General features: G+C 46.1%; 1 protein-coding gene across 4 annotated transcripts in view; it reads left to right on the top strand.

Moving 5' to 3' along the window:
* The first annotated feature begins 6,411 nt into the window (after positions 1–6,411).
* The window catches only part of DIS3L (DIS3 like exosome 3'-5' exoribonuclease), a 30,235-nt gene continuing 13,041 nt past the window's right edge, over positions 6,412–23,605 (top strand). Inside the window, exons 1-8 of one of the 4 annotated variants that reach the window (XM_034660796.1) lie at positions 6,583–6,718; positions 11,380–11,502; positions 11,877–11,991; positions 15,421–15,549; positions 17,652–17,787; positions 20,332–20,508; positions 21,699–21,777; positions 22,714–22,893. In XM_034660796.1, coding sequence (XP_034516687.1) covers positions 11,981–11,991; positions 15,421–15,549; positions 17,652–17,787; positions 20,332–20,508; positions 21,699–21,777; positions 22,714–22,893 — 712 coding nt within the window. In that variant the 5' untranslated portion in view covers positions 6,583–6,718; positions 11,380–11,502; positions 11,877–11,980. Of the gene's footprint in view, positions 6,719–11,379; positions 11,503–11,876; positions 11,992–15,420; positions 15,550–17,651; positions 17,788–20,331; positions 20,509–21,698; positions 21,778–22,713; positions 22,894–23,605 lie in introns of all 4 variants that reach the window. The other 3 variants (XM_034660797.1, XM_034660795.1, XM_011218483.3) reach the window with 3 other exon arrangements.

The following is a 23,605-nucleotide window of genomic DNA, read 5'->3' as shown; positions in this document are numbered from 1 at the left end:
TGAGTCACACTATAAAAACGAGAAAGGGATTTTCCAAGCTGGTTATGCTGTTACTATCCAATAGGAGTTACTTGAAAGAGAGAACCTCCCATGAGCTAAATCCACCCAGCAGAGCTCCATGCCCTTACTGGAGGATGCCAGTTATCATCAAAAGGACGAGTCGTTAATATTTATGCTGATAACCGGTATGCCTTGGGGGTCATCCGTGATTTGGAGACGTTATGGAAACAAAGGGATTTTCTCACATCCGCTGGGACCCCAGTCAAAAGTGTACAACAAATAAACGACTTCTTACTGCTATTCTCTCATCTTCTGAAACTGCTGTCATCAAAATTGAGGCTCACGCTGAAAAGACAGAAGCTGAGCATCAGGGAAATGCCCCGGCTCTCTCATGCGAAGGCAGGAGCGACAGATTTTGAAGTCCATTCTGCTCCTGACCTCTCCTTGCCCGACTTTTGCCGTCTTGATGTCCTCCTTCTAACTTGGCAACCGTCTGCTCCTGTATCAGAGACCACACTGGGTAAACCAGCCCCCAGGAGAGCCGTTCGGTTCTTCCCCACTCCCTGACATACCCCATTTTCCCGTTTCTGCATTCCTTTACCCGCCATGGAGCAATTAAGGTGATTTGTATTGTAAATAAATAATTGTGGAGAGACTTCTACAAAATGGCAAAAACCATTTACCACCAATGCCTGACCTGTCAGGCTGATAATCCTGGAAAAACTATGTTTATTACTAGAGGCCTCAAAATTCCCTGGGGAGGGGCGCATGGGTGGCGCAGTCATTAATCGTCTGCCTTCGGCTCAGTGCGTGATCCCAGAGTTCTGGTTTCAAGCCCCACATCAGGCTCCTCCGCTAGGAGCCTGCTTCTTCCTCTCCCACTCCCCCTGCTTGTGTTCCCTCTCTCGCTGGCTGTCTCTCTCTGTCAAATAAATAAATAAAATCTTAAAAAAAAAATTCCCTGGGGACCCCTTGATCACCCACAGCTGGACCTCATTCAACTGCCACCTAGTATGGGTTACCGATATGTCCTTGTTATTGTCCGTATGTTTTCCAGATGGGATGGAGCCTCCCCCTGCCACAGGGCCGATGCCCTCACAGAGGCAAAGAAATTGTTGGAAAACATGTTTCACACCTGGGGTACACCTTCCATAATCTCCAGTGATCGAGGCGCACACTTCAGTGGGCAAATCTACAAGCTTTAACAAAAACTTAACAAACTTTTTGGAATTACCACTGTCCCTATCATCCTCAATCATCAGGCAAAGTCGAGAGAACGAATGGGATCCTCAAACTTAAAAAATCTCTAAACTTGGGGCACCTGGGTGGTACAGTCGTTTGCGTCCAATTCTTGGTTTCAGCTCAGGTTGTGATCTCAGGGTCGTGAGATCGAGCCCCTGCATCAGGCTCTGTACTGCTTAAGACTTTCTCTCCCTCTTCCTCTGCCCGTCCTCACCACTCTCCCTAAGTAAATGAATCTTTTTAAAGAATCTTAACTTGCTGAAACTATTGGACTCTGTTGGCCTAAACTATTGCCTCTGGTCTTGCAGACTATTTGCAGACCCTCTTTGGGAAACAAACTCACTCTGCATAAGACAGTCACCAGTCAACCAATGTCAATGGGTATATACCTGTCTGCTGATCTCTAGTTTTCTCACGCTAGTATGACTAGTTACTGTAAATCTTTAATGTCTTATGCCAAAGCCTGTCATCAACAGGTTAAGGAAACTTCCCAGATCCTAGTTCAAAGTGTCCTGTTGGTCACAGTCTGGAGCTTGCTGAGTGGGTATTCTGGAAATGACATCAGAAGAAGACAGCTCTTGAACCCTGTTGAAAGGGACCATACCAAGTGCTCCTGACACTGCTATGAAACTAGAAGGCATCGAGCCTTGGTTGCACATCTCACAGGTAAAGAAGGCCCCACCTGACACCTGGTCCTATGCAGATGCTGGAAACCTCCAAATCAAATGGAGGAAGACAAGTTGGTAGACTGCTTCCACCCAAGATGCCAGATCAAGACTTCATACTTTTTTTTTTTTTTAAGATTTATTTATTTATTTATTTGAGAGAGAGTCAGAGTGGGGCGGGGGTGGGGATGGAGCAGCAGAGGGAGAAAGAAAATCTTAAACAGACTCCATGCTGAGCCGGGAGCCTGATCTGGAGCTCCAGCTCACGACCCGACCCTAAGATCACGACCTGAGCCAAAATCAAGAGTCGGACAATTAACCGACTGTGCTACCCAGGTGCCCCAAAACTTCATACTTTAAACATGAAATCCTTTCTTCTCTTTCCTTTACTCTGGCATTGGCCTGGAATGATAATCCCATCATCTGTATTTCCCAGACCACTGATAAGTCGGATAACCTTTCAAATTGTTGAATTTGTCATCAAAAACTCCAATCCGTCCTTGAGGCTAGAAACCCCCTGGTCGTTCCTGTGACCAAGTTCCCTTCTATTCCCAATGCCACCACGAAAGACACACCCCCCCCCCTTAGAAGTCTCTTATTGAGTTCAACTCTTAATGGCCAGATCCAGTGCCTTGTTTTTACCTTTCTCTAATTATAACTGTTCCTACCCAAGTTGACACAAATACCTATGCAAATCTCAGTACATTGGCACCCCAACATTCTCATAATTATTTAACTCAGATCTGCCCCCAATCACAAAAAGAACTCACAAGCAGCACCCATCTTTGCAAGGTAATTAGAACAATTATGTGCTGCTGGATTTACCGCCCAAATACTGAAAATCCACCCGAGTCCTGGCTTGAACGGCCAAACACAACAACCTCTGTGTGTGAATCCATTGACAGTACCACCAAAACCAGAATGGTCTGGTGTATCTTTGTCTGTGGTGGTTATCATTCTCCTTGGGTCTCTAAACGTCTGGATGGCTGACACACAGCTGGGCAATACCTCTGAGGTTCCCTAACTGTGCCCCTAAGTGTTCCCAAACAAAGCCACCTCACTAGTCAGCCCCCCTGAATTTACACTGTCACGTTAGAAAGGACCCTCCAAGAAGCTTTCGGGATTCAGGATTTGCTTCCTTGCCCAGGGCCCTACTTCTTCGGCTAGGAATAAATATATAAATACAATCAGGAACCTGTCTTTAACTCTTGAAAATACTGCAGAATCTTCTAGGACAACGGCTGCCCAACAAAAATCCTCAGACTCTGTGGCCAAAGTTGTTCTGGAGAATAAGATAGCCCTCAATTATCTTTCAGCTGAGCAAGGAAGTGTCTGTGCTGTGGTCACCACCACCTACCGTACTGGATTAATACTTCTGAAGAAGTTTGAACAATTACATAAGACCACTGTATGTGCCACTTGGCTTAAACAGATGACTGCTTCAGTGGGGGTCTTTCTTTGACTTACCTGATTTTGATTGGGTTGGGGACCATGGCTCCAAAGTGCACTCCAAACACTGAGAATTATTCTGCTTTTAATAATCACAGTGGTCTCCATGGTACACTATATTCCCTCAAAAGCTTTAAACGCAGGGCGCCTGGGTGGCTCAGTTGGTTAAGCATCTGCCTTCGGCTCAGGTCATGATCCCAGGACCCTGGGATTGAGCCCCGCATCAGGCTCCTGCTTGGCGGGGAGTGAGATTCTCGCTCTGCTCCTCTCCCCTGTTCCTGCGCTCGCTGTCTCTCTTAAATAAATAAAATCTTTTAAAAAAAAAAAGCTTTAAGCACAGGTGTGTAGCCATGAACCACCAGGCAAATGATCTCCCTAAGATTGGAAAATCAAAAAAGGAATGAAGAAAATGACCACCTAGAAAATGGTGAACCTGGAGTCCTGACAGGCGAATACCACAGACATTCAGCCAAAAACATCCTGACCTGTGAAAATCACACAGAGGACCAGTAAAAGCTGTGAGAACTCCCGGAGCGGTAGCTGAGAGGTGCAGCTAATGCCTTCAATTTTGATCACGTGGTTCGGTTGAGAGAGGAGGGAGAGGAAAAAAGAAAGGAACAATAGGCCTCAAATCGCCCCCAGGACAGCAAACCAAGACTTAATTGCAGTTTCAGCCTCTCCCAGGAATGTGACCTTAGCCAACCTATCTGGAATTATCTGATCGGCACTAGCGAGGTAGGTATTTCGCATGACTGACCCCCACTCTTCCCCCAAAGGAAGGTAACCTTGTCTGAAACAATCCGCTCTGTCAAAAACTTCCTTTCCCACTTCCCTTCTGCCTTAAAAGCCCTACCACTTTGCACAGCTCTTCGGTGCTCCTTTTCTGTTTGCTAGATGCGACGCTGTATGATTCATAAATCCTTAAATAAAGCCAATTTGATCTTTAAATTTACTTGAATTTTTTTTTTTTTAACAAAGAGGAAGCTCTGATATTCCCAGCCAGCTGGTCGAGCTGCTTCGAGAGCTCAACAAGTAGACTATAAAATCCTTAGACGCAAGAGCTATATTTTATTCATCTGTGAATAACACAGTAATTAGGTAAGAGCCTGCTTTGAATTCAGCCAGATTCTGGCTTGAATATTGATTCTACCACTTAATAACTGGGTAACCTTGGCCACTTAACCTCCCTGATCCTGTTTCATCGCCTGTAAAATGGGGATAATAATGCTTGACTCCATTGACTTGTGGAAATTAAATGCGACACTTGTATGTAATGCTTCTGGTACAGCTCAAAAGATGAATGCTTGCTGAATGCTTGGAAGAGCGGCGGCTTCTATCCAACGAAGCCTGTGTGATCAGAAGAGACCGTGCCTGAGTCTCCAAGTTTAAAGGAAAGTTCCTTTGCCAGAGGCCACAAATGCCATAGAGTTGAGATTGAACAGATAGTGTTTACCTCAAGGAAATGGATTGGTTTTCATTTTATCGCATTGTTTGAATTTTTATATGGATTAAAAATACATGAAATTAAAAATAAACACGACTTTTTAAAGGAGAAAGAAATGCCGGCCTGGCAGGGTTTCAGGCTTATTCGCTGAATCTTTTAGCTTTTAGGAAAGCCAGAGCGAGGAACAGAAAACACTAATAATTACCCACTCAGCGGCCCCCATGCCCATAAAGACCGGGGGAGGGGGAGGAACAAAATCTAATAATCCTGCAGAGTTGGACTAATCTTTCTCTACCAGACTTCTGCTTGCACAGACCGCACACATCTTCATCTCCACATGTCGCCTGGGCGGCTTCCACCTCTCCCTGCCCCCAGGCCATGGTGGGCCGGGGAGAGGCCAGGCGGGGCTGGAGCACCCCTCCCGCGGTCGCCTCCGGCTCTCAGCCGCCGTTAGGGCGGTGCCGGTGCCCCTCGGGGCGCTCTGGCAGCTGCCGGGGGTGCCCAGGAGCCCGCGGAGACCAGGCCGCCAGGCCGAGGGGGCGGGCCCGGAGCCGCGGCCTCGCTTCCGCCCGCGCCGCGCCCGCCACCTCCCGGCCTCGGGTGCGGAGCGAGAGGCCGGCGGCCCCAGAGTCGCCCCGACGGCCGTGGCGCGCGGCTTCCTGGGGCTGTCCACACCCGCCCTCCCGACGGCCCCCCTCTCAAATGGAAGGGCCCAGAGCCCGGCGCCCCTCCAGCCTGGAGGCGGGAGAACGGGGCTTTCCGAGGGGCCCGCGGGCGCACGAACCTGCCTCTCCTGCACCCTGGCGCCCCCGGGATCTTGTGGTGGTGAAATGGGGGGTGCTGAGCTGCGGGCCCCACAGCGAGAAGTGGGGAGCCACCCCGCGCCGCGGAGAGCTCCTGCTGCTGCCTGTTTGACACTTTTAACTTCCCACACATGTTTTCACCTGCCAGCCCAGATGCCTCAGACTTTTGGCCGGTGGAGAGCCCTGTGCCCTAAAATTTGTGAATTGTCTGGGCCCTCATCGCACAGGAAGGTCATGGGGAAGTTGGATTTAGAGCTGCTGTGCGCTGGCCCTCCCCCCACTTGGTTTCTCAGCTGCAAGGGTGGCCGATTTAATGAGGAAGATGACTGGGTGTCTTCCCTCTGGTGGGAGAGGAGCCCGGGGGTCCTTAATATCTGGAATCCTCAGTTTATGGTTGAAGTGAGCATTTCGGTCACAGCTTGGCTAAGCAGCGCCCTGAGATGCAGGCTGGGTGGAAGGCCTAACCACTACCCTTGCTTGCACTGAGCAACTTTTCCAGTCGATTCCGCCTTTCTGGACCCTGGAGACTTCTGAGCGTGAACACAAGCTTGACTCAGAACGCGCTTGAAATTGCTAGGCATAAACAAGGGGGTAACATGTATATTTCCGGGGACCCCACCTGAATGTGAGTGTAGGTCAGTGAGTTAAAAGAAATAAATATTTAGGTTGTGCTGAAGATTTGCTTGTTTTTAAAAAATCAGTCATCATCTGCACCGCTAGCAACACCATAAACCGCGTTGAGCTTTGACTTCGCACAATTTGTATATGAAAACAAATGAAGATGCTGAATTTACCTGAACTTGGGGCCTCTAGGAAGTAGATCTGTTGTGTCCTTTCAAAACTTCAGGGTGTAGTTAAGACTGGAAGTTCTTTTGCATCGTGGAGCCCCTTGACATTGAAATAGTAATCAGCCAGGTTTGCAATTATTGTCTAATCGCTTACATTTTGAATTGTGTCTTAGATGGGAAACTCTTGTCAAGTGATGTGACTCATTACATGGTCCCAGATTGGAAAGTCGTTCAAGATTACCTGGAGATCCTTGAGTTCCCAGAGTTGAAGGGAATTATTTTCATGCAGACGGCTTGTCAAACTGTGCAGCATCAAAGAGGCCGCAGGTAAGTGTTTTGCATTATTTATTTATTTCTGTATGGCACATTTTTCTTTTCCCCTTTAGAAAAGGTCCCTTGCTGGAGGGGACGGGGAGGAATTCATTATTTTGTCAGAAAGGACTTTTTGAACTAATTTGGTATTCTCTTCACTGGTGAGGAATGCAGTGACATTATTTTATATTTCTGCTTCAACACCTGGCCAGGAGATCTGACTGTAAGTCAATAAACTGCAGTGTCCCCAGTATATGGGTATTTAAGATTCTTGGCTTTGGGTTTCCTTTTTTTTTTTTTTTTAGATATATTGTTTTAATTTATTTTTAAATTTTAAACTGTTTATTGTGGGTGCAAATTGTACTTGTAGTGATTTATTTAATGAAAGCAGAAATAACTTGTTTTATTCTCACATTACTAGAATAACTACAGAGCCATACTCATTATATTTGCCAAAGGATTTCTGATTAAAATCAAGTCTAAAATGCTTGCCTTATACCTAAATGAAGAACAGTTGTTCATCTTTTAAACAAATATCTAAAAACTGGTTTTGCTTCATTTAACATTGGGAAAGGATTTATGATTTGAACGTGAAGACTGAATAAAAACAGCATATTAGAATTATACATCCAACCTCTTAACACCCCTAGTTATTTAAAAAGCAGAAACTATGTGTTTATTCTTTTTTAAATGTTGTGGTTTCTTCAGACTTTGGTGGTAAAAGATGAAGTATGTTTATTTGTATATGAAAATGATGAGTTGTCCTTATTATATGCTCAGTTAAAAAAAAAGTGCATTAACTAGATTGCAGATTTTCCAGATAGAATATTTTTCAATGAGTTTGAAGTTGATTTTGCTCAGACACAAAGATATAGATGTTTATACACATCCAGGTTTGAACGCCTCTCCAGGGGTCATATTTCAATTTCTGCTACTAAAATCAATTTGTTGCTATCATTCGGATTGCAAGCACTGTGCTGGGCCTTTTCAACTTCTGTTTTCTGAAATATTTTTAATATTAAGGGTTGTTTTAAAAACCAATTCCTGGGACATTCAAAAGCAAAGAATTGGAATTTAAATGCCTTTTCTCCTGAACATTTCAAAGGTAGTTAACTTGATGAAAAACTATTGGTTTTCCACCACTTTGCGGTGTCTCTAAATATGGTAAATGTGAGAACAAAGGATGAGCAGTTGTGAAATAGGCCGATGTGATATCACCCTGGTTTGCCTATCTGGCACATTTTGAGCTTGTAGTTCCAGGCCTTATGGAGTAGAAAAAGAAGTACAGTTGACCCTTGAACAGTGTAGGGGATTAGGGGCTCAGACCCCCGCACAGGCAAAAATCCATTTCAGTTCTCCCAAAACTTAATTAATAGTCTACTGTTGACCAGAATCCTTACTGGTAACATAGTCGATTAACGTATACTTTATATATTATGTATATTATACATTGTATACTGTATTCTTGCAATAAAGTAAGCTAGAAAAAAAGAAAACATTATTAAGAAAACCATAATGAAGGGGCACCTGAGTGGCTCATTCAGTTAAGCATCTGCCTTCAGCTCAGGTCGTGATCTCGGGGTCCTGGGATGGAGCCCTGCATTGGGCTTCCTGCTCTTTGGGGAGCCTGCTTCTCCCTCTGCCTGCCACTCCCCCTGCTTGTTTTCTCTCTTTCTCTCTCTGTTTCTGATAAATAAACAAATAAAATCTTTAAAAAAAAAGAGAGATTGGTCTTAGAGCAGGGGTACTGAACATAATTGATTCAGAGAAAGAAGAGGCAGGTACAGGAATCAGCACGTTTGGGATTTGGTGCTTTGTGTGCCTCGTAAGCAACAGCAGTTGTATTCAGAATCAGCTAAATGACCAAAATTACCGAAGTCCTACCAAGTGTCCTATATGAAAAGCTAACGTTATCATTGATCACAGCCCTTGAATGTAGAAGATCTAGGGAATTTGCTTTATTTGTTTGGACTTCATTAAGTGTTAAATGGAAGTCATTGGACTTTTTAACCCTAAGTGGCCTAGCAGAGGCGCTCTGGTGTTTTGGTTCATTTAATGTTGGAAACCGTTTTCTTGTATTTTTCCGTTCTTCCTTGGAGATTTTTGAGATGCTAGTAAATAATTCATTCTATTCTATATGCTTTGAGGAACATTTTTGCTTAAAAAAGCCTTGTCGGTTAAAATACCGGGTTGGTCTAGTGGCTGGTGTAAGGGTGCCTTGCCTTGCTTTCTCCTTTTGCCCCCTCCTGAATTCCTTCTTTATGGCTTTAGAGTCTCAACAGCTCACACCTCAGTTTCTCAGTATATAACATAAGATGGGAGTCAGAGAACATCACAGTTGGCGAGGGTCTAAGAAGTCAGATAATCTAATTCAGCATCCAGTAGATCCGCGTTACTCAGTCCTTGTTTCTAAGACTTTTTATGAACTCCCCCCACACACCCCGTCTTAATTTGCTTTAATGTTACTTAAACATGTTTAAACCTAAATCCAGATGTAAAGTCTCATGCCTGTACTTACTGCAACCCTAAACCCAAATCGGACCCTCACATTAAATAAACAAAGCTTACAAAATAAGAGGACTGCAAATGAACATTAATGTAACGTGACGGATGACGTTCTACTGAAATGAGGTCACCAGAGTTGGGTGTCCCAGTAGAAAGACACAGCCTCCACTCAAGTTCTGTATTTAATACGATTTTTGTATTTCGATTTCGATACTATCAATGCAGAAATGCCTGTTCTCCTAAGTATATTACAGAAAACGTTATGAAAGAAGTCACATTTTTGATTGCGCGGGGTAATCGGATGCTCTGCCGATCTGCGCACGGGTGTTCCGTGAGGGATCGTTTGAGGACTGTGTGAGGCTGTCTTGGCCACGGCCTTTATTCCTGCGCGCAGGTGTTCATCTGTTTATTTAACAAACATGCGCGGAGAGACTGCGCGGGGGAACCTGCGCTCGCACCGAGGCTGCCGTGGGGAACAGAGACGCGGTGTCGCTGGGGAGATGGCAGTACTCAGATAACCACACAAACACATGGAGAACTGCCACGGTGCCACGGGCCCTGAGGGATAGGGGCTTGCTTCCAGGAGAGTCCGTGTGCGTGTGGGAGGCCAAAAAGGCTTTCCCAAGGGAGATGCCTTCACTGGGCTCTCCAGGGTGGGTAGGAGTAAACCAGGCAGAGAAAGGAGAAAAACATTGCAGGTCAGGGGGCTGCTGTGCAGGGTCGTGGAGTGGGAGATTTGCTCCGCTCAAGGAACTAAAAGAAGGCCCTGGCGTGGATGAGGGGTCTCAGGGATGTTGGTGAAGGGTCGTAAGCTGGGCGGGATAATATATATAATCAGATTCCTATTTTGAAAAGATGACTAGGCGTGGAGAAGAGGCTACGTGAGAGGTGTTGGTAGCTTAGAGATGGAAAGAAATAGGTATTCCCAACAACATCTTAGTAGGTAAAGTCTGTAGAACTGGGGTGCCTGGGTGGCACAGCGGTTAAGCGTCTGCCTTTGGCTCAGGGTGTGATCTCGGCGTTGTGGGATCGAGCCCCACATCAGGCTCCTCCGCTATGCGCCTGCTTCTTCCTCTCCCACTCCCCCTGCTTGTGTTCCCTTTCTCGCTGGCTGTCTCTATCTCTGTCGAATAAATAAAATCTTTAAAAAAAAAAAAAAGTCTGTAGAACTTTCTCAGTCTTTAACCCAGGGAATTGAAAACATGTCCATGCAGAATTTGTACAGGAATGTTCATAGCAACTGTATTCCTAATAGCTCCAAAAATGGAAACGGACCCAAATGTCCATCACCTGATAATGGTTACACAAAATGTGCTTTATCCATATAATGGAATACTATTCAGCCATAAAAGGAATGAAGCACTGACATATGCTAGAACATGAAAATATTATGCTGAGTAAAAGAAGCCAGCCACACACAAAAAGTCATTTTTGTGTGATTCCATTTATATGAAATGCCTGGAGGGGTTAAGCATCTGCCTTCAGCTCAGGTCATGATCCTGGGGGTCTTGGGATTGAGTCCCACGTCAAACTCCTTGCTCAGTGGGGAGCCTGCTTCTGCCTCTGCCTGCCACTCCCCCTGCTTGTGCTGTCACTCTTTCTCTTAAATAAATAAATAACAAAATCTTAAAAAAAAAAATGAAATGCCTGGAATAGGTAAATCCAAGAGACAAAATAGACTAGTGATTGCCAGGGGAATGTAAAATGATTGCTTAATGGATCTAAGTTTCTTTTTGGGGTGATAAAATGCCTGGACTTAGTGGTAATGGTTGCATAACACTGACTATACAAAATGCCATTGAATTGTATGTTTCAAAAGGGTAATTTTATGGTATATGAGTTATATCTCAGTTAAGCTGTTATTTTAAAAAATAAAACCTATAAAACTTAGTAATGGAGTTAGATATGTAAGGGGAGGGAGAAGGTGGTGTTAAGGCTAACACCAAGGTTTCTGGTTTATATAACTAGATAGAGAGCGCACGCTGGAGGAGGTCCAGAGGGGTGGAGATAGAGGTCATGAGTTTGAGGTTGTCTTTGAGGCTTCCAAATGGCAGTGCAGTTAGAGGGCATTCCGATGGTCCAAAATATACTCCATTAAAAATGTTTTTAAGAGTACCACATAGGGGCATCTGACTGGGTTTGTCAGTAGAGCATGTGACTCTGATCTCCAGGTGGTGAGTTCAAGCCCCTAGAGCTTACGAAGGAAGGAAGGAAGGAAAAAAAAAGAATACACCTAATATAAAGGAAAACACAAACTTTTAAAATTCTTACGGAAAAGTCAAGGACCTCTGAAAGTAAGTCTACTTGACACCCTCGTGGGGTTATGCAAAAACTGGCTGAAGAAAACACAATATTGTACGTCCACTGACGTTGTGGATGTGGTTGTGGGCTGCCCGCTTCTGATCCCCAGAGAATACAGTCAGCAGGGAGAGGGGATGTTGCCTCTGTAGGTAAGCTCACCATCGAGTGAAAACAGTGCAAAAATCAATCTAAGGAAGGTAAGCGTAGCCGTACTCCTAAGAAATTGTTTGAACTGTTTAAATAAGAGAGATCTGGGGAATGCTTAAGCCAGTCCAGGGAAACGAGGGCTCTTCTGTAAGACTGGAAGTTTTAAAACTTCATTTTATTGTACTTGACTTTCTGAAACTGCTATTCTCCTGTCATCCAGGCCAAACTTGCTGAAGGCACCGTGATGCTCTTTGCCAGCTCCGGGCAGGATACTCATATATCTAGCCCCATCGTATGCACCACCAGCCCTGACTAGCAAAAAATATGACTATATTGTATGTATGCCCTATTAATTTACAACCATAAGCCCACATGCCTACAAGAAAACCCGACTGTCACACTCTGAGTGATTGACTCCTTCCTGCTTTCCCCATTAATATTCTTGTGCCATTTGTTCATTCGTCTTATCCGGCTGATAGGTAGCTGACAAATGGAAGCATGCATGACAAGTCTACAGAAAATATATGGGAGTGAAACTTTAAATCGAGTACATTCTTTTTGATAAGTTGCATATTTTGCTGTGTCATCCCTCAAATTTGGTGGTAAACGCCCTGGGTCTGGTTTGTAGAACATCAGTACCTGGGGGAGGACGGGGCTGGAGAATCCCAGGGTCCAGAGTACGGGTGTCATCAGAAATGCAGAGATGTGTGCGGAGCCTGGCAGAACAGTCACAGGTTCTGATAATGTCAGGTGGGTCCTGACACACTGCTGTCTTGTATTTGGATCCCTGTTGTCACAAAGAGTTATGAGTTCACTTATGTGTTTGGGAAACATTTATTGGGCACGTGAATCACACTGTCCGCTCTCCTGAACTTTCTGTCCCCTCTCCACTCCTTTGGGCGCTTTGTCTCAATGACTGTCATTCATCCCTGTCTCAGGTGTCACCTCTTCCAGGGGCCTCCCCCAGCCCTCCCATGTTCTTGTCACACTCTGCACTTTTCCCCTTCATGGCGCTTCTCCCACTGAAATGGATGGTGGTTCTCCGTTTTTTGTTTTGTTTTGTCTCGCCACTTACTCTAGCTGTTTTTTAAAATTATGGTGAGGGTATACAGCATAAGATTTACCATTTTAACCATGTTTAAGTGTCTAGCTCAGTGGCATTGAGTATATTCTCATTTCGTGCAGCCAACACCACCACCCTCTCCAGAACTTTTCTCCATCTCCCTCAACTGAACCTCTGCACCTGTTAAACACTATACCTGTTTCCCCTCCCCCAAGCCCCTGGCAACAACCATTCTACTCTCTGTCTCTGAATTTGACTGAATACCTCATCTAAGTGGAATCATACAGTGTTTGTCCTTTTCGTTGGGTGGAAGGTCGTGCAGGAAAGCAGGGGCAGGCCGTTGCAGTTGAGGAGTGAGAACCCTCTATCAGGATTGTCTGCATAGCCAAGAACCAGCAGAGCAGTGTTCCCCAACTCACACTTGGAATGTGGACATTGGAAGAAGGAATTTCTGTAGCTTCCTCAGAGGGATGAGAGCAGGTTACCAAAAAGGCAGCATAAAATCTATTTAGGCTTGGTTTACTTTTTGTTAAAGATAGTTCAGAGAGAGTGTGAGAGCTCAAGCATGAGTGGGGGAAGGGGCAGAGGGAGAAGCAGACTCCCCGCTGAGCAGGGAGCCCCATGTGGGACTCGACTCCAGGACCCTGGGGTCATAACCAGAGCCGAAGGCAGACACTTCACCGACTGAGCCTCCCAGGCGCCCCAAGTTTTATCCATGTTGTAGCATGTGTCAGAACTTCCTTTTTAAGGGGCGCCTGGGTGGCGCAGTCCTTAAGCGTCTGCCTTCGGCTCAGGGCGTGATCCCAGCGTTCTGGGAACGAGCCCCGCATCAGGCTCCTCTGCTGGGAGACTGCTTCTTCCTCTCCCACTCCCCCTGCTTGTGTTCCCTCTCTCGCTGGCTGTCTCTATCTCTGTTGAATAAATAAATACAATCTTAAAAAAAAAAAAAATGTGTAAAGCAGAAAGTGAAAGTCTTCTCCGTACCGCTGTGCAGGGCCGGTCGCTGTAAGCAGGGTGATGTAGACTGGACTCCGCATATTCTAAGAGGTTTTCTTTTTTTTAAAAGGTTTTATTTATTTGAGAAAGAGCACGAGCAGGGGGAGGGGGGAGATTCAGGCTCCCCGCTGAGCAAGGAGCCCGATGCGGGACTTGATTCCAGGACCCTGGGATCGTGACCTGAACCAAAGGCAGACGCTTAACTGACTGAGCCACCCAGGCGCCCCTCTGAGAGGTTTTAAAACCAACTTTAAATCTATCTTTGTGAAGGTGGGAAAATTACCAATGATATGTTCTAAGCCTTAACGAGTGGGGGGGGGGCGGGGCAGCTTTTGTTTGTACAAGTGGGTTGCTGTTAAGGAAAGCTGCCATTCACAGTTATGAAACCAAATCCTTTTGTTTTTTATGAAATTGTAGAAGCGCTGTTACTTGATGATTCTTTTTAAAATAGCTCAAAATTAGAATTACTAAGAAAATAAAATCAGTGTTTCTTGTTTTCTGATTAAGTGTTAAGACGACACAGATATTGGTGATTAGCATTTATTTAAAGAAGGGAAGTTTGAGAGTTCTGCCTTTGCTTTAATTTTTCATTAAAGACTCTTTTTTTTTTTTTTTAATCCACGGCAGCAGGCTGGAGGTGGGAATGGAAGGGCACAAGTTTTATTATATTAAAACACATGTTAGGGGTGCCTGGGTGGCACAGCGGTTAAGCGTCTGCCTTCGGCTCAGGGCGTGATCCCAGCGTTGTGGGATCGAGCCCCACATCAGGCTCTTCCGCACTGAGCCTGCTTCTTCCTCTCCCACTCCCCCTGCTTGTGTTCCCTCTCTCGCTGGCTGTCTCTATCTCTGTCAAATAAATAAATAAATAAATCTTAAAAAAAAAAAACAACACATGTTAAATGCCAATCATCTACCTTGGATAATTTATATGTTAATTTAACATCTGGTTTAATATCAATCCATTTTTAAATAAACAATTGGCTTCCTTTAAGATAACTGTGAACATTTTCTGTATTTCATATTACCTAGACTATTGAAAGGCACATTAAAAAAAAGAAAAGAAAATCACTGTCTTAGAAACTGACCCATTTGCGACTGCATGTTTGACATGAGACTTCGGCTAGCATTATTGGAAGGATCTCCTGATGGGCAAAACCTTAAAACTTCGTTAGTTGTCTGACAGATGAAGCTAGCCCTCATTCATGTAAACGAGGCGGCTGCATAAATAAAACTCAGAGCTAAATCCCCAAACTTATTTCCTTTACATGTCCTTTTTCAGGCTGCCAGCAAAAAGTAAAATGTACTCGTGCCTAACGCCATTTATAGAACAAAGTGAGGTACAGAAATAAAGTGCTGAGCTCTGCTTGCCTCGGGTCCTGCGTGAGCCTTTGAAGAGGGGGCTGTGCGGGGCAGGGTCATCTAATTCCGAAATAAATGGCCAGAAGTCTAGAAGGGGAAAGGGTGGGGGTGATTGATCCCCAAGCTAATTAACGAGGTGCTGCCTGAGCACACTGTAGCAGACAAAATGGAGAAACAACAGCCCAGTAGTACTCCGCGCACTAAGGCCAATATAGGTAAGTGTTCCTTGGGTTTTAAATAATCAATCTTTTGTCCTGAAATGCCTCGTCTTCCTTGATCCTTAGCAAGAGCCAGCAGTAGATGAGTGCCTGCTATGTCCAATTTATTTTCCTCCTCTTTGTCCCAGACAGTATAACAAATTGCGGAATCTCCTGAAGGATGCACGTCATGACTGCGTTCTCTTTGCTAACGAATTCCAGCAGCACTGCTATCTCCCTCGGGAAAGAGGAGAATCCATGGAAAAGTGGCAGACCAGGTATGGCTCTGAGTGGGCATAGCTGTCTTTACTAGGTTTATCGTTGGTTATCCGGGAGTTGATGGAAGTAGGATGCTAGAATAAACCAGCAGTTCTTCTGGAACCATGATTAATACCGAAATGCTTAATGCGTCACTATTTTAGATATATCATCTGAATACATATATGTTTTAGAAATTGTCATAAGGGAGCCACAGATTCTCAGAGTGAGTTTGCCCCAGATCTGAACAGCTGGCATTGTAACTTCAATGGCCGTGTGTGTGTGTGTGTGTGTGTGTGTGTGTGTGTGTGTGTGTGTATGAGGGGGGAAGAGGTCCACTTTTAAGCTTAGATCATCTCAGTTTTTCTGGTACAGGCTGCTGTAATATCCCAACCAGTCTTATTAAACTGAAACTGGTAGGTTAATCCTGGTAACGCTGTTTTAGGGGTACGGTGCCACTGTTTCGATCTGCCTAAAAGCAGATCCTGAAGCAAGGAGTTGGGTGTGGGTTGTTGCTGTTGGGGGCATTTCCCTGAAACAGGAGTGAGGAAGTGCTGAGCATGAGACAGAAGGAGGGAAAGCAGGCAAGGATGTGTTACTGCTGCAGGAAACTGAGGCTCAGTCCTACCGGGAACCCCTGAGAAGCTGCACAGTGTGTGCCTCAGAAGTTGTCTGGAAGGGCAGAGGTGAGGCTGGTAAAGAGACATCCACCTTGAACTGAGGGTCATTCTGCAGGACCGTTGACTGCACTCAGTGGGTCCGGGGTGGGATGGGAGTGCCGCCCTCTGCAGCTAACGTCAGAGGTGGGCCTGGGGCACAGGGGCTGGGCTCCCATAGCCTCTGCTGTGCTCTTCCGCAGAGAGCCAAGCAGATCTTAGGCTCTCAAATGTCTTATCTATACAAAACATTTAAATCGTCTTTTTCCTTGTAATTCGTTATCTGTATAGCCATTAAATATTTAAATTCTCTAAAGTAAAATAAGCACTGACTCATACTGAGTCCTTAATTATAGTCCTAAGTTCCCGCAGGGCTGGGTACCAGAAAGAGAAAGCTAATATTTCTCTAGATTAGGTCACACGTGAGTACTTAGAATGATCATACTTCTTTTTTTTTTTTAAGATTTTATTTATTTATTTGACACAGAGACAGCCCGCAAGAGAGAGAACACAACACTTGAGAAGGGCCCCTCGGGGGCCGACCTAGGGTTAGGGTTAGCCCCCAGGAGGCCCGCAGAACCCAGGGGAAGGCTGTGCGGTGAGCGGAGGGGCGGGCCGAGGTGAGGGCGCTAGGGAGAGGGGGCATTGGCCCAAGGCTTTTAGCGCAGAGTGCCTTCAAAGGTCGCCGGGGGCTCGGAGGGCTCTGCCCTTTCTCCCGTCCCAGCAGAGGAGCCTGATGTGGGGCGCGATCCCAGAACGCTGGGATCACGCCCTGAGCCGAAGGCAGACGCTTAACCGACTGAGCCACCCAGGCGTCCCTGGCTGAAATTTTTTTTGACCTAAAACTAAAGGAACCTTACCTAGCATCGTACTTTGCAGAAAGGGAAACAGATGCCTACAGAAACCGGCTGTCCGAGTTTATACACATCATTGAAAACACAACCCAGTCTCAAACACATGTCTTCAGACCTAGGCTGTGTTTTCCAATTCCGGTTCTTTTCAGGATGATTTTCGGACATTTCATGTGATTTCATAGCGGACCTTATTAGATCATGATCTCCAGCTATTTGCAGCCTAGTTTTGCTCTTAGCCAGACTTGTTTCTTCATCTTTTAAACCTCGCATAGCTTAGCGCATCACCTGTGCGGTGCTGTCGCAGCATGCCAACTAACAGGTCTGAAAGGATGGCAGAGCCTCATGGTTTCTAGGCCATATCAAGAAATGAAAGAGGTTGCTGTGGCAGCTGGAGGTCTTCAGGAAGAAGAGATGTCAGGTGCTCTCCAATTCATCTTTGAGTCCCCCAGAGTACTGAACCCAGGCCATATTTATAATAGGTGCTCGGGAATTAGTTATTGAATGAACGAATGGTTGTCTGCATAGACTGAAGGGGAGCAGGTTAAAAGCCAGGACTGAAGCTTTGAACAGCAGCTTGTCTTGGGAGGGCTCACGTGCCCTTTGCTTTTCCAGGAGCATATACAATGCAGCCGTGTGGTACTATCACCATTGCCAGGATAGGATGCCAATCGTTATGGTGACAGAAGACGAGGAGGCAATTCAGCAGTATGGAAGTGAAACAGAAGGAGTGTTTGTGATCTCTTTCAAGGTACTTCCATCTGTTGTGTCCATAAGTGTGTCTGTATGTGTTCTTTGCTCAGTGGTGGTGGTAGAGAAAAGGGAAAATAAAGAGTGGAGGAAGACTTCAACCAATGAGTTCCAAGTCTTTGTTTCTCTCCAACTAAGCAGTCTTGACTTTAGCAAATTTGGGCAAACTCCCTGTGACTGGAGGACCCCCAGCATCTGAGACATCAGCCCAGTAAGCCCCTGTTGACCATGAACTCGTGTGTAGTTCTAACAGTAACAATATTAGGAGTGATGATGATAATAGGTTGGATCTTGTAAAATTGCCAATATTCTCTTGTTTTTGACCTACAAAATGGCACTTTTACGTGGTTCCACCTAATAGTAGTAGCCAACATTCATCTATGCCGGGCACTGTTCAAGTATATTGTTTCATTTAATTCTCGCAACAGCCCCATGAGGTAGATGTGATTGTCCATATTTTATTGATGAGGAAACTAAAGCACAGAAAGGCTAAGCAACTCGCACAAAGTCACACAGCTAGCAAGTGGTGGGACTAGGATTAGAACCCCGGCACTCTTGACTCCAAAGCTGTCACCCACCCCACTTTGCTGCCTCTCAAATTATTTTTCTGAGTATACACGCAACATAGTTCTGAAGGCCGGGCTTGTTTTTCTGCTGTTCTTCACTCTTGCCCCCGTGTGAACGTGCATGGGGGTTCATAGGGGTAGAGGTAGGGGTGAGAAGAGCTGTAGGAAGGCTGTCACATCAGCTTGGTGTCCAGATCACAGACAAGAGCAGGGTTATTGGTGACCATTTCTCAGGCTGTGTTGGCAACACAGTTCTCCTGGTTTTGGGGGACCCTTTGGGAAAGTGGGATGACTGTTAATCTCCCAAGAGATTACTGGTCTCATGTGTCTGCCCAGTTGGCCCATCAAGTTCTCGTGGTAGGTACTTATGTTTGAATCAGAACCTCGAATGAGGCCCTCCGTTACCCCTGTCAGTTTACAGAAAGTCAAGTTGGATTTTGAATTGTAGATTCTGTAAGAGTTCCCAAGTGCATGAATTGCTAAAGATTTGCCAATAGAATTTTCTTGGCCCTGCTCTAAAGAAGTGTTCTGGCATGCCAGAGAATTCTGGGGACGCTGGATATTAATGGCAGTGTCACTTGTTTTTTCTGTTGCAATACATCATGTCTTGTTCCTGCAGAGGACAGTTGACTAAAATTACATTTTTCTACTTTTTGTTAAAATTACTTTTCTTTGTAGTCCGGTCCTAGAGTACCATTTTATTGCGTATAGCGTCTCCTAAGCAAACTGTGTGACCGAGGGCTTCGTAGAGGCGAATGATGGCAGGAAAAAAAGAGATACTTGTGGAGTTCAGATGAGAAGGAAGGCCAGAATTCCCTGTGGGGAACCTGAAGTTAGCTGGGAAGAGTGGAGACAATAAATACTCGCGAAGAGGCGGTTCGTAGTGGCAAAAGCTTGATGGTGGTAAGCGGCCATGGAATCGGGGTACTGAGTTAGCACAGACAGAACTTCTCGAAGGACGTGGGAAAGAAAGGAAGTGATTTGAACAGGTCCCTGAAGTCAGTGGGAGAAATGCTGGAGCTGACAAGAAAGATAATGTGTTTTCTTTTTAATTGGAGGAGAGAATGTGCTAGACCCTGCCTTAGACTTAAAATTGACTTAAAAACACCCATAAAACTGATGTTATTTAGTGAGAGCCAACCGTTTGAGGGGCTGTGCTCTGGCCATAGTGCAGCCGGCCTCAGCACTCCGTCCTCCTGTGGGTGGTGCTGGGTGTTGGGTCTCGGGTCTCTGACAGAATCACGCGAAGAGCTGCAGTAACACTCAGCGAGTCTGCACGGAGGGGGCCCTGACCACTTGTTTCAAAGTTACGTTTTGTACCAGGTCGTCACGCTAATAGCAACGTCTATGTGAGGAGTGTTACCATAGCTGTGGACAGTCACCAAGACTGGGAGTGTAGGAGGGGGAGGCCTCAGAAGAATAGAAAACCTTTACTTGGCCCCTCTCTGCTTATTTGCCATAGCCGTTGGGTGGGGGGAGAGGAGACATTTTCACAGGCACTTCCCTCCTTGCCATTTTTACCTGTTCACTTAAGTTTCTTAGAAATTTCAAATGGTTCAAGATGAAAAAAAACGAAAACAAAAAACAAGACGAGAATGCACACAGAAGAGCTTTCCTCTGCATTCCCTGCAGGCCATTGTCTGCATTGAGATGCATGTGAAGACAGGCAGAAGGACAGGGGCCTGCCTGCGTGTATGCATGCAGGGAGAGAGAGAGAATGAGAGAGGAGGGGAATCGAAAGTGCAAAGTAAGCATTCCACGGCAGGAAGGGCCTCCCTAGGGTAATTTGGCAAGGCTTCAGGGATTAGTGAGGTGGTAGAAAATTAGCCAGTAATGTGAGGCTCGGGGAGGTAATGCTCACTGAACACCTCCTCCAAACCACATGCCCCCAGTTCCCGAGCAGGACTTCTTGTGATGCTACCAAAAGGAAGGACCATTATCTTCTCACCGTGTTTCTCCTGTGCCTTTCTAAAACGCAGAATTACCTGGACAATTTTTGGCCTGACTTAAAGGCCGCCCACGAGCTCTGTGACTCTATCCTTCAGTCTCGACGGGAGAGAGAGAATGAGAGCCAGGAGAGCCACGGGAAGGAGTACGCAGAACATCTCCCCCTGGAAGTGTTAGAAGCCGGCATTAAATCTGGCCGCTACATCCAGGTGAGGGTGGTCATGGGGCTTCGGCGTTGGCACCAGCCGCCATGTTTTCTTCTCTGCTTTACTGGCCTGTTACAGGCCTTTAATTTCAAAGGCCGTAAATAAGATGGGCATGAGTAAGCCAGGGCTGTCTGTGCTTAAGATGATTTGAGAGTCGTTCTTCTGTGGACACCTTGCTGTCTGGTTTGGTGCTCCTCTGTCATCTTCTTGGTTGGGTTACGTACTGAGTAGCACATGAGTAGCCTTATAAATGCCTCCACATCTCTGGGAAAGTGAAGATACTTTTGAATCAAGGCATGGAGATTTGACAAAATTGTGAAATTGGGGGAATTTGGCTTCTTTGCTCCTTTGCAATTTTCCTGCCCTTTTCACGGGGTCTTTTGTGGTCCTCCAGGACCCAGAACCCAGAAGCTGTCAAACTGTCTTGAGAAGGAATCAGATAAAATTATTATTCATATTTCAACAGTTTGACATGTGTCTGTGTGCGCACAAAGTTTTATCACATCAGTAGATTTGTGTATCTACCACCACTATCAAGATACGGAACTGTTCCATCATGAATTTGACATTTTTGACAAGCAGCTCAGACAGTTTTTATGCAGGCCAAAGTTTGAGAAGACCACGCTGAAGTCCCCTAAAGCGTGGGTATTTTATTATTATTATTATTATTATTATTATTATTATTATTATTATTATTATTATTATTAAGAGAGAATGAGGGTGGGGCAGGGGCAGGCAGAGGGAGAGGGTAAGAGAGAATTGTAAGCAGCCTCCACACCCAACGAGAAATCAGGAGTCGGACGCTTAACCAACTGAGCCACCCCCGCACCCCTAAATTGTGGGTATTGTAAGTGAGTATGCCTAGAGCGGCTAATGCTTCCAACTTGGTAGTAAAGTTTACAGCCTTCCTGGGAGGCTATTTTGAGGAAGAAGAGTTTTCAAAGAGCACTCATCACTTAGGTAAGATAGACCCCGGCACTTTCAACCCCTGGTGTAGCCAAGAAGAATTCAAATTGATGGTATGTTCTCTGAAGGAAAGAAACCTGGGTGATGAATATTTCTCCTAAAGGAAGGGATCCCAGACCTTGAAAGAATATTTGGGGGATATTTTCATATACCTTTTGCATACTGTGCCTTTGGAGGCAAAGTGGGCAGAAAAGAAATTTTTCAATTGATTTTTATTCTGATTTTAGGGAATCCTGAATGTCAACAAACACAGGGCACAGATGGAAGCTTTCGTTCGACTGCAGGGAGCCAGCTGTAAAGATTCAGGTTCGGTATAAGCCTTACCTAAACATCCGTACTAAAGCTTTATTCTGATATTACACAGCGAAGAAAGCAAAGCCGAAACTGTCACGTCGAATCTGCCGGTCGGATTACCCCCCACTTTGGCTGTGCGGGGCCCCGGATTGGTGATTTTCCCCCTCACATTTTATCTGTAGTTTCTGATTTTATTGCAATCAATTTTTAAAGAGGAGGATAGCTAACTTTTATTGAGAACCCAGTCTACATCAGGCACTGTCCTGAGCGCTGAACACAGATAGCATCGTTTTGCCCCTTTTCTTTGTGAGGATACACAAGGTGGCAAGTGAGGAAAGTGTAACACAGGGAAGCAGAGTAGCTCGCCCGAGCGCACCTGCTGAGCGCCGGGGCTGACTGTGCTGCGGGGACAGTTGGGCTGCGATGTCAAGCCGCTGCCCTGTGTGGCCTTACTGGGATAGTTTTAAAAGTGACAAAAACAAAGATGTGTAAATCAGCTGTATCGTAATAGAGCATAGCTCTTGGGTCTTCAGTGGCAGGGTGCAGAACACCCTGAAAGTCAAGGGAACATGGCAGGATGGAAGGAGAAGGAGCGCTGCTCCCTCTGGCCGCTGCTTGGGAGTCGGGCGGGATCCGTGGTTCGTGGGCCTGCTGACCACTCCCTGGCTGTGTGGCCCCTGAAGTAGCGTGACACAATTCCAGCATGGGCTTACGGAGGCTGGTGCAGGGAACGGTCACCTACCGTAAAGGTGGGCAGAGGAGGCCCTTATAAATGCCGTGATAGGACGCGGTGGCCGTGTTTCTTCATTCCTGGCCTGTGGAACACGGGTTGACCTCCCTGTTGAAGGAGGAAGCTCTTCTCTGCAGGGCTGCTCGTCAGACATCAGATGCATCATGGGGCCTTCCCCCGCGGCTTTATGGGGTTTCTGTGTGCTCGCCCAAACACAGGTTTAGTCAGTGACATCCTCATCCACGGGATGAAGGCTCGAAACCGCTCGATTCATGGAGACGTGGTAGTCGTGGAACTGCTCTCTAAAAATGAGTGGAAAGGAAGAACGGCTGCCCTGTGTGAGAACGACAGTGATGACAAGGCCTTAGGAGACCCCCCGAGTGAGCCCATGCCCACAGGTGAGCCCTCTGGCAGGCCTCCCAGCTTCTGGTTTTCCCGTGGGATGTTTATTTGTCCTCTCTGTACCGATCCAGAAATACTGTAGTTATTAAGGTTTGGTATCGTTTCTTTGCCCCCATCACCAGTTTCCCCCTCTCTGCAGATTGATGGTATTCTCCTCAGCATCCAAATATGGCGTCACATCTCCCATCCTAGAACAGAACAAAACCCCAAATCCTCTCAAGTCCCACATCTCCTCCAGCTCCTACCCTTTTCTCAGCTTCAGTCTGTGGCAAGACTCAGTGTACCCCTAACCCTGCATTCTGCTTCCTCTGTACGCGTGGTCTCCCGAAGCTACTACATTCAGGCGCCCCCACCACCCAGAAACCCTTGACCTTTTGTCAAGGCCACCGGTGACCGCATGGCCAACAGCCCTGGGCACCCGTAACCCTCGCCAGCATTTGGCCCACAGATCGCTGCCTCATCTTTGGCTTCTGGGTGCTTCGCCTCCCCTGCTGGCGCTCCTTCTCTGTCCCTTTGCTAGAGCTTCTCCATCTGAGGACCTCTGGGCTGTGCCTGGGCTCCTTGCTGAACGTCCTTCATCCTCTCGCTCCGTTTCTCCCGCCCAGACCCCCTGCTCCGCCTCCAGTGTTGTCTCCTCAGTTGTCTGTTTGGCATCCCCGATGAGCGCCTCCCACTTACCATGCCTAAGAACAAATTGCTGATTTCTAC

This window comes from Ailuropoda melanoleuca, chromosome 5 (assembly GCF_002007445.2).
Source record: "Ailuropoda melanoleuca isolate Jingjing chromosome 5, ASM200744v2, whole genome shotgun sequence".
Lineage (NCBI taxonomy): Eukaryota > Metazoa > Chordata > Mammalia > Carnivora > Ursidae > Ailuropoda > Ailuropoda melanoleuca.
The sequence above is the reverse complement of the archived record's forward strand: the minus strand, read 5'-3'. Positions and strand labels throughout refer to the sequence as shown.